An 11,232-nucleotide genomic window follows, 5' to 3' on the forward strand; every position below is an offset into this window, starting at 1 on the left:
GGAATTGGGCGTGTGATTGTTGGGGAGCATAAGAAACTCTAGAAAGAGGTGAGCCAGGTGGTGACAGCAGTATGCCTGCTGCCACAAGGCGTCTGTCCCTCCTGACAAAGAGAGGCCCCACATGAGCTGAGCAGCAGAGCTAATGCCTTTCACCGAGTTGAGGGTTCTCTTGATGGCCACCTGACGTTGAACTTGGTGGGACTTGCCTGGAGAGGACTCTGAGGGGCTGGGCGCCTCGTCCCGTCTCCTGGGCACAGACAGAACATACTCGCTTGTTGCCCGGGGAGAAGCAGCGTGATGTCATGGAAGGAAACCCAGCTCTAAAATGAGACTCAAGTCCAAATCCTTGTTCCGGTACTTAACCTGCTGTGTGACTTTAGCAAAGTTAAACTCTACATCTCAGTTTTCTCATCTGTACTATAGAGGTGTTATATCTACTTGCAGAGTTGTCATAAAGAAAAACACCAATGCAAATCTGTAGCGTTGGTGCCAGGCCTATAGAAGGTGGCCCAGAAGTCTTCCAAAGTTTGAATTTAGTCTTTAGGGCTTGCCTGCCTTTTCCAGCCCTGTTTATCGTGGCTCAGAAGAGGGGTGAGTGAAAGGATATGAGTGAATATTTGTTTCCACCATTGGAGAAACAGTGCAAAGCACGGGTTCTTCAGAGGGGGTCAGAGTCTTTTTATGCAGGATACTACTTTATGATTCTGCTCTGTGCGCTGAAAGGAAACACAACAAAAGGAGTTCATGGGTGTCCTAGAACAGTCTGCTGCTACATTCTCAACAAAAGCCACTAACATCCTCTAACAGGGAAATTTAGATGCATTTAAACTCAGTACAGATGTTCAGCTCTCTCTCTTTTAAGTCTGTTGTATACAAGGTGAGGTGACGCTTTTCTGTCATTTCTCATCCAGCTAGAAATCCACAGCATTCCCTTCCCCACCCCAACTTCTAGCTCACCTCAGGGATTCCCTCCCCTGTGGGATATGTAGTGACAGGACTCATGTGATGGAAAGTGGCCTTCGAGACCCCCTCCTCATTTCTGGCAGGTTCTTGCTCGTCCTGTCAACCAATGCCTCAAATCATAATTCCCATCAGAATCTTCCTCCTAGTCCTATGAGAGAATAACCAGAGCTGCCATATTTTATAAGTTTTCTATTATCTGATGCTGGGCTTCTTAGGTGCCTCCAACCCTATAAAGTAATCTGAGGGCACCTCAGGGCTTCTTAGGAAGTCTGAATGAAATGGGAAAGCCAGGAAAGATGCAAAGGTACCTTTTCCTGTCTTCCATTTACTCCTTGTCACCAGCTGTAAGGGTGGGAGAGAATCTTGAACTCTGCACCTGGTTCTCACAGGTTTTTACTCTAAGGATCCTTAGTTTTAGGAGTGAGGAGCCCAGGAAGGTGAGCAATGCCTGGGAGAGAGGATGACCTTAAGCTAACCTAGTATGTGACACCTCCAGTGTCTTGTTAGCAGGAGACTGAGGCCTCAGTACCTTTTCATCCTTGTTTCTCTGGAGCCCTGGCCCTTCCCAACCATAACCTCTGGCTTGAAAACAACTTTGCAGACCAGTGGGGCCACTACTCATTGGTAGGATGGGGACAGTCAGTGATGGAAATACATCACAGCTCAAGCAGGACCCGGGATAGCCCCCTCCAAACTGTGTTGCACAAAGAGATGAGGCCCCATGCAAATTATCAGTTCTAGAATTCGACTAAATATAGGTGAACACTGAGGTCGAGAAACAAAATATCTTATTCAGAATGCCTTGGGTAGACCCCTCATTTAAAAATTTCTATTCATGTTCCTTGCCCAGTGCTCTGTTGATCTTTTAGTGTTTTTCTCGCTGATTTGTTGAGCTTGTGTGTCAATATAATATCCTTTGTAATTTGATGCAAATAATTTTTTACAATTGATTATCTTTTTATTAATTTTCTTCTTCTTCTTTTTTTGACACATAGAAGCTTTACACTTCCAGGTGATCGTTTTTATCTTTTCCTTTGTGATTTTTTTTTTATTACTTTGTTAGCTTAGAAAATCTTTCCCCACCCAACTGTCTGAGAAAATATTAAATGTTTATATTTTATTGGGAGGAGTGTTGTGGATTTTTTAACATTTAACTCATCAACTCATCTCAAATTGATTTTAGCATATGGTATAAAGTGATGATTTATTTTTTTCCCAAGTAATGCCTTGCACCAGGAACTTAGCCATAAATAGTAGCCACTTATAATTTCCTACTTGGGTGCCCTGGGAGCCATAAGAATGAGAAAGACATGTTCCTGCCCCCGTGGGACCAGCCTTAGCAATGAAATGAGATTCAGGTGATTTCATAAGCCCGTGGCAAGCAGAGGGTGTGAGGAAAGGGTACACACTGACACCTGGCTGTGACACAAGGAGGAAGCACCTTCCATCCTGGCCTGGCGCCTAGTTCACAACTCAGACAGAACCTGCTATTCTTTCTCAGGTTAACATTTGGCTACTAAGTTGGCAAGCAGCATAAACTTGCCTCCCCGATACACCATTGATGACAAGAAAATCCAGTGTGAGACACAGCAGCCACTTGAAGTAATGGTTCAAGCTGTTTTTTTTTTTAATATTTTATTTAAGATTGAATTATTTTGGCGGGGGGTGGTAATTAGGTTTGTTCATTTTTAGAGGAGGTACTGGGGATTGAACACAGGACGTCATGCGTGCTAAGCATGTGCTCTACTACTTGAACTATACCTTCTCCCCAAATAGTGTTTTAAAGGATCAGCTGTTTTGTATTGACAAGTGGCCATTTCTTAAGGCCCAGAGTCAGAGTCTGAGACACTCTGAATTTACCACAAGTTAGGGAAGTGGGAGGGATGGAGAACGGGAAGGTGGTGAGAATGTGGGACCCACTGACATTTTGAGGTGATGGAACAAGTTCTTGGAGATGTCATGATGTGTCCTTTGAAGATCATTTTAAGAGCAGAATACCTGTATCTGTGGTAATTTAAGGAGAGTCCTGCCTTGAGGCAGCAGGAAGATCTGGTTCCTCAAGCAAGAATCACTTGAAAGGAAGGAGTTCTGTCCAGAGACCCTGATTGGCTTCATGTTAAACACTGCGTCCACCGCCTGGGGCCTGAGGCAGAGCCAACTTCAACTCTCCTTAAAGACAGCGGTCGTTGGAGTGTGAGGAACACGCCATCTTCGGGTAGATGAGAGGGAGTCTTTGCTGCGGCGTCGTTTCCCAGCCAAGGAGACACGCTCTGGAAGGAGACTGCCTTGTATGGTAGCAGACCAGGGCCAGATGGCAAACGTGGAAGATGATTTTGTCATGCTCTTTTGTAAACTGTTCGGTGGAGCATGCAGAGTGCCACACACGGGGAGTGACTTGCCTTGATTATCTTCCTTGAGTAGTAAGTGCTGGACGTTTGCCAAGAGCAAAAATACAGCCTGAGAGTAGCAGGACATTTGTGTCTTTGGCAATTACATAAAAGAGCCTTCAAGGAGAGGCTATTAAAGGCTGCGGTTAACATTACTTGTTTACAAGGCTGTTCAGAAACTGTGAAGAACACGTGCCTCCATTCCAGGGATCACAGAAAATAACAACTCAATCAAGATTTATGGTCAGGAGAATGCTGTGTAATCAGTATAAATGAGTATTCAAGTTCTTTTAAAATGTGAGAGGCTATGTGCAGTTTTGCTTTATCAGGATATAAGCTAATATGTTTCCATAGATTTCCAAGCAACTGGATGTAGCTCAGTAATTTAGTCTCAACATTTTTTTAAAGTATTTAGATCTTTTGCACATTTCAGGATGACTGGAAGCCTTTCTAGAATAACTCTCACTTGTGGAAAATCATTGTTTTCTCTGCAAACACAGAAAAGGTCGTTGCAGTGGGTTGAAAGCAAGAGAGGGAGCATGGTCTGAGGTGATCAGACAGGCATACAACATAGCTCGACTTAACTCCTGTCAGTGGCGTCTCGAAATTTTATGAATAGATTCCAGTCATCTGAAAATCAATGCTTTGTTCTTCTTCCTTTTAGGAAAAACTGTGTCTACCCCATCACATCCTTGAAGAGAAAGGCCTGGTCAAAGTGGGCATTACTGTTCAAGCATTGCTAGACATGACTGTCACGAAGGCTTTATTCACATGAGACCAACTCCTCTCCTTTGAGTCGGCTCAGATGCTTCTCCACTCGGAGATCATGAACTCTGCTCTCGACACCTGTCCCCTCCACCTTCCCACTCACTGCTTGTCAGTTCCCCAACTCTAGTTGAATTGACGGGAGGACAGAAGAGAAGATTTTTCGACCTTTCCTAACTGACCTCTGATGTTAAGACGTGACAGATATTTACCTAAAACCCGTGAGGGAGCTGGTTGTGAAGAACCGAGCATCACATCAATGCCTTCTACAACCTTCTTCATCCCTTCCACGCTCACCCACTGCCATTACCAAAACACCAAGCACAACTGTTCTGCGGCAAGATGCATTTGTTTTATTAAAACCAAACTCGTGTATTTCGTGGGGTGGGGGGTGGGGAACTCAATCAGGTTTTTTGCCACCAAATTTTTCAAGAAGTTTCTTGAGACCATTGCCTTTAAAAGAAAAAAACTATTTTCGACATACAAAATATTTATATAAATATTATTTATTAGTGAGTTGTTATTCATCCTTTGGATGCAAATTGTAAATTAGGAAACTATTTTATTACTGCTTTTTTGTGGTTAAACACTTTATTTTAATATTATAAATATTGAGTTATTTTCTATCCTCTTTGGTGTGCAAGTAGTTCTAGGTCTCCATAGTCATGTTTTCTGGTGTATATGACAAAAAGATTTAAGCAAAAAACAGGTGCTTCTGTGACGAGAACTGTTTTCTGGGGAGGCATTATTTACACTTTGGTTTATGGAACATTGGTCTTATTTATATTTCTGCATTCCATCCAGCTTCCTACATTCCAGCAGCCCTGTTGTCCCCTGATACAATGAACTGACTGAAATCAAGAGAGCACTCCAAAGTTATTGTAAATAGCTGTGATGGAAAAAAAAAAGACATATTAAACTTGAAGACAAAATGTGAACAGTTATTTTTTTGGGTTCATACTTCTTTTGCTAAGCACAAAACATTCAAGTTTTAACACGAAGAAGTAACAAGTGTTGGCATCATGTGTCTTGTAGTATAATTTTGCACTGTAACTTGAGTAATTAAAGAAAGTCTAGCACCAAAGGTAGGTAATAAGGAAAGGGTAGAGGAAAGTGGAAATGAGGGAAAGGTTATTGTTTAACCAAAAAGTTTTTTAGAGGTAGTTTCGGTGGCACGTGATCAAGAATTAACTTAAGGCATGTAGGACCTGGATCAGGAAACCAGCACTTTCTGCAACTGCTCTTTTTAAAAGAGGAAATGATTCTGCGATGTAGATGTGCTTCTTTAATTGCAACTTAATTGGTCACTTTCAAAGTAGTTCATAAAACACAGAGCTTCAGAGTCTCTGGTGGGAAACCATAGCAGTGCGGCAGTGAGCTGGGGGGGGGGCAGGTGCCTGCAACACCGAGGCGGCTCGGGAGAAGGTTAAGTAAGTAGTGCTTGTGAGGTTGAGTGGTCCAGGAGGAGCAAGTTCAAGTAATGACTAGAGAAAACCGAGCAAAGGAAAGCGATCCGTGTTGGTCCGAGAGACTCACATAGGGCTTCACAGACACACAGCCTATTTTAAGCAGTCACGTGCGTGTGCACTCACCTTTTGGTTCCAGATATCCCACTAAGTCGTCTCTCAAAGTCTGGTGAATGCTGTGTCTTCACCTCTGTGAAAAGCCATTGTAAGTTTTCAGAGCAGCAGCAGCCACAAGTTGTAAGACAGATATAAAGGCGAACACAGAAGAAAAGACTTCAGGAGGACAGGATGCATTGAACACAGACTTACATCAGCCAACGCCAAGGCTGCCCTCTGGTCTGGGCAAGAGGGAGGGGTTGCTAAGAACAGTCGTTTGGATTGGCAGCTAGCAGTTACTTCCTGTCAAATGTACTGTGCACTTTAACCTAACTTAAAATATATTTTAATATTTTCCTGTACTGCACAAATACCTGTTTTGTCAAGTAGCACAATGATGTAAAGAAAGAAGACACTTTGAACAAAGAGCGTATTCTATGTAAGCAACATTCAAAGGTTGATTATAGACATAGGAATTTAGATTACTGCACCTTGATGGGCATTGAGAATGCAGGGTCCTGAATTATTTTTTTACATGTATATATGGCAACATGAAGCTCTGTAATCCTTGTTCTGAGAGATTTTTTTTCCAAAAATTAAAATATTTCTTTTGATATTAATTTTCAGTATTTTCTTGCGATTGGCTGTATAAATGATTGGCTTCAATATTGTGTAAAATGGCTTTTTTTCCCTTCGAAATGCAGTCCTTGTACGACTACTACGCCTTGAAGATCCTCATACATTGTTTATATGTGCAGTAAGATGTGCGTGGCCGGCTGACCGTGCCCTCCATGGACAGAGTGTGCACAGTGCAAATATCTTCCTTTTGTGATTTAACAGCCATTAAAACCTTGAATCTGTACAAGCCATCTTCTGATTGACTTACACATCAGATGCAGAGGTTGACTGTGGTCACAAAAGAAATCATACATATAGTGTCATTGATAAAACAGATTGTAGCAATCATCTAGCATGTGTGTGTGTGTGTGTGTATGAAATATATATATTTTATTATATTCATGTTATATATAAATAAAATAGGAAAAGAGTTTTCAAACTAAAATCTTCCCATGACCCACAGAACATACAACACTTAAAAGCAGAGTTGCTGTGGTCGGGGTTGGGTCGGGGTAGGGGGTCAAGGTGTCCATCAGGTGCCTCCATCTGTCTCTTGGGTGGTGGCTCCAGGGCATCTTTGACGAAACTTGAAGGTTCTGTGGTGCATGTTGTGGAACCTGACCCTGGGAGAGTGTAGTGGCTGTCTCCTCGCCTCCCATGAATCCGGGTCAGTGTCATCATTTTACCCATACGTCCAGCCTACATCTGGTAGAAGAGCAGCTGCTTTGAGGAATTCAAGCGAATACAGTGATGGATGGTTTCTGCCTTCTTGCTCCGACCTCCGAACACAATCCACAAGACAAAATGCTGCTACTGTGCCCAACCCCAAAATCCTAGCCGTCTTGGTCTCCTGCACCCTACTGTGCTTTGCAGACACTCTGCATTGTAAGTTGGCTGGAGCAACTGGGGATGTGTGAAGGACAAGGTGGGGGATGGCAACAGGAGCACTGCAGGGAGCCTGGCAGGGCCATGTTTTCATTAGGGTAACCCATGCAGCTCAGCCATACAATGCTGGCCACAGCTGGGGACTGTCCCAGAGACTGGGTTCCAGCCAACAGCTGCATCTGGGGGCTCCCCAGTTCTTCCTGGGTGAGCCTGAGATCCGGGCAGCAATGACCCCAGTGGGACTGGTTATCTAATCTCCCATCTTCGACAGGAGGTTGGCTAGCAGGTTCAGTTGAGTCTGGTCTCAGGGGACGTATGAGCTCAGGGACTTATCTTCAGAACGGGTACTCCTTGAGTGTGGGGCATATGTGTGAAGCAGGGCTCCACTCTAAACCATTCTCTTTGCTCCCCTAATTTTAAGGGCCCCCTTAATAGCCAGTATTTATCGAGAAGCTACTGTGAGTCAAGTGTTTTACTTACAAGCTTCATTAAAATAAGGCTGCTCATCTGTTCGGTTCTCTGTTGATTCTCCATTGCCTGGAACTGTGCTTATCAGGTAGTAGGCACTGGAGAGATGTCGGTTAGAAGAATTAATGAACTTCACATATATTGTCTCAAAACTCTTACCAAATGCTATAGGGAAGGGGCTTAAAAAGGACACCTATGGGCTTGCCCACCAAATACCACAGGCTTCTAGGAACTAACCCTGCCCATTTACCAGGAGACGTAGCCTAGTTCTTACCCGATGCTGTACACCTGGGTCAGATGCAGGCCCTTACTCACAACTGACCAATAATTTTTTTCCCCAGGATTTTAATTCTATTCCTGGTGACAGAGACAGAAGACATAAAACCTAGAAAACATGTAGAGGATAAAATGGACACGTAGGGAGAAGTAGGGACAAGAGGCAGGAAAAAAAAAACAAAACCCAAGACAAAAAAACCCCCTGGTGTTTCCATTTCTGGATCAGTAGTAAAAGAATCCTGTATTTCCGAAGCTTGGGTAGCCAGGCCTTCCATGAGTACTTCCAAGAGGCTATGATTGCATCAAATCAGTTTGAGTAGGGCTGCTATCACTTCTAATCTGAGAGTGCAAATGAACAAGCTGAGACTCAAGAGTATTCAAGTAATTTGTTCAAAGTCCCAGCAGGTAACAGAGGCAGAGTCAAGTTCAACTAAGTCAGGCCTATGTCCCTTTCTCTGTACAAAAAGCTTCCCAGCAGAGCTAACCCAAGTAAAGTTTCTAGAGTTAAAAAAAAAAAAAAAAAAAAAAGCCCTGGACAATACTTAAGATGCTTAGAGATGCAAAAGAAAACATATTCATGTAATAAAACCTGGTGAGCTGGGCTTACTAGGACCAGTTTAAATGCTAGCTAAGACAGATCAAGGCCAGAGCAAAGAGTAGGGGGAAAAAAAAAGATTTACATGACAGGCACAGTGACAGGAAGCAGTCTTCTCTTTAAAGTTGGCCTAGAAAGAAGCCTCCAGTTCCTGTTCAGTTCTCTCCCACTTTAAAAAAAATATTGCTATGATTTTTTTTAAATGTTGGGATTTTTTTTCTCTGTTTATCAAAGGGATACATGTTCATCACAGAAACTTTGGAAATTATAAAAAGGTTGGGGGAAAGCACCAGCAATCCCACCTTAAGGGAGCTGTTACACTTTTGAAATATTTTCTTTGAGGCATTCGTATGCATTTTTACATAGTACAGTTTTATAGACTGGCTTTTTTTTCCCTTGTTAATGGTAAAGCATATGCATTTTTTTTGCCTGTATAGTATTGTTTGCTGAAAGAAAATGTGGGCACTAGCAGGCACCAACAGGATATTTTAAAGGCTTCCTCTAGAAGCACCTACAAGCATGCCTAGTTCCTAGAAGCACGTAGTATTAGGTGGGCAATACCTAAAAGAAACAGACATGCCCAGAAATAAGGGTAAGGACCCTTAGGTCTTTGGTGATAGGGCGCTAGCCCCAGAATGGGGAAGTACCATCAGAAAGAGGTCAGCACGGGGTGCATTCTAGAAGGTGGCCACTAAGGGGTGCGTTCTTAAACTCCAGCTCCACTGAAGCTCAGTCCAGGAGGAAGCTTTGGGAGATGGTATAGAGCACGTCACACTTCAGAATTATCCCAGCTAAGCTCCAAGGACAGGGCTGAAGTAGTCATACCCCTGAAAAACCTCCCTCAACAACATGCCGAGAAATGCTTAAAAAAATAAATATACACAGTTAACTACTTTGATTATTATAAGAAAATAAGGAAACCCCTAGAGTCTCTAAACAGAGCTGAAGATGAGAGTGTTAAGGTAGAGGTGAAGCCAGGGCTGTACTGGGAGCACTTGTCCATCTTCCTGACCAAGAGATGGTGCACTAATGGGCCCTCAGATCCACCCATTCAAGGTGGATCCTGAGTTGGATGTGAAATCTCTGCACAAAGTCAGTATCTGTAATAGAGCTGCATCTTCATTGAAAGAATAGGGGGAAAAAATCAGCCTGTCAGCAAAGGGAGATGACAAGGACTCTAGTCATTGTTGGCCAAGAATAGATGGGGAAATATTATCTCCTGTGACTGTCACCACAGCTCTCATTTTGCCTAGATTTACAGTTTGAATTTCCACCCCAAGTACAGTCTGGGAAACCCCAAACTGAAGACTTGTGTTCTGGTGGGGGAAACATCTCAGGTATACATAAGAATTCATCCCTCCCCAGGCCAGTATTTGTGCCACACAAAAGCAAGTTCAAATTTAATGGCTCCTTATATATCCTCAGTGGTCAATTCTGTACTGAACTGAAGGCTTGGCTTTTGTCTTTATTAGTTATCTTTGGCTATATGTTATCAATTATTTACTGAGTATTTAAATATTTTTGCATTTACACTGCAGAAAGGCAAAGCAACTATTTTCTTATAATGATGTGCTAACTTGGCAAAGTTACAGTTCCCAGTTATTCAATTAAACATTAATCGAGGTGTTGCTATGAAGGGATTTTGCAGATATGATTGAGGTCCCTAATCAACTAACTTTAAATAAGGAAGATTATCCTGGATAATCTGGTGGGCCTCACTCACTCAGTGAGAAGGCCTTAAAAGCAAGACTGAGGCAGAGAAAGAAGACGTTTCACCTGTGGATAACAGCGTATGCCCTGAACGTCCCTTTTTGACAGCCTGTTTTATGGATTTTGGACTTGCTGAGCCAGTCCCCACAATCATATAAGCCAATTCCTTGTAAAAAATCTCTTAATGTACATACCTACTACTAGTTCTGCTTCTCTGGTTAAATCCTGAACTAATACAATGATCACAGGACCACACAATTGTTTTTCTTTACAAGGGAATTACCAACAACACGCAAAAAAATTGTGAATTAAAAAAATCTTCCTTATTAGAGGACAAAAGTTTGTTTAGACTTAGAACCATTTTGTGTGTAGCTCGTTACACGGCTCAATCTTGACTACAGATATTTAAATAGTACTACTTTCAAAAATTTTAGTATAATCTGATTCATATTTACATCGTACTAATTTTATAACTTTAAGAAACTAGTATTTTCCTCAATTACCATGTAATATACATTCTTACTGAATGTTTAAAATGTATAACCTTTGCGCTCTTTAACAGAAAAATATATTTCTTTTAAAACAACCATACTTCATACTTCCAAAGTCTGTCCATTAAGTTCTTTAAGGAACACACTTTGGTATTTACAAAGAGACTGATGACTTTCCTTGGCAAGCTCATTGAGTTGAATTTCTGCATATAACTAAAGGAAAATACCTGCGTTTACAGTAACATATGAGACAAGTTTCCTTATCTATTTTCAGATTGAATCTTCATATTTAATTCTTGTCTCTTGAGAGATATCCATAAAGCAATGTCCACAAATCTATTTGATTCAACAGGTAAGAAAAGAAATATTGATTGGATCCAGAAATCTGACTTCTAATCTTAACTTTCCCACTAACAACTGTGTAATGATGGGGGAATTCACTTAAACTTTCTGAGCCTACTGCCTTATTCAGTAACAAAGTTATTCAATTCAGTGACTACCAGAAGCCAAGC

General features: G+C 42.0%; 1 protein-coding gene and 1 long non-coding RNA gene across 3 annotated transcripts in view; one reads left to right on the forward strand and one right to left on the reverse strand.

Moving 5' to 3' along the window:
* Positions 1-5,053, forward strand: part of LRCH1 (leucine rich repeats and calponin homology domain containing 1) — a 169,822-nt gene extending 164,769 nt beyond the window's left edge. For both annotated transcript variants that reach the window (XM_032496141.1, XM_032496142.1), the window contains exon 19: positions 4,015-5,053. In XM_032496141.1, coding sequence (XP_032352032.1) covers positions 4,015-4,125 — 111 coding nt within the window. In that variant the 3' untranslated portion in view covers positions 4,126-5,053. The remainder of the gene's footprint in view (positions 1-4,014) is intronic.
* On the reverse strand, positions 4,606-11,008 carry LOC116668526. Its single transcript, XR_004325639.1, has 2 exons — positions 7,661-11,008; positions 4,606-5,771 (listed from the first exon to the last, which is right to left on the reverse strand). It is a non-coding gene; the product is annotated as an uncharacterized LOC116668526 (long non-coding RNA).
* Between the last annotated feature and the right edge of the window lie 224 nt (positions 11,009-11,232).

Source organism: Camelus ferus, chromosome 14, assembly GCF_009834535.1.
Source record: "Camelus ferus isolate YT-003-E chromosome 14, BCGSAC_Cfer_1.0, whole genome shotgun sequence".
Taxonomy (NCBI): domain Eukaryota; kingdom Metazoa; phylum Chordata; class Mammalia; order Artiodactyla; family Camelidae; genus Camelus; species Camelus ferus.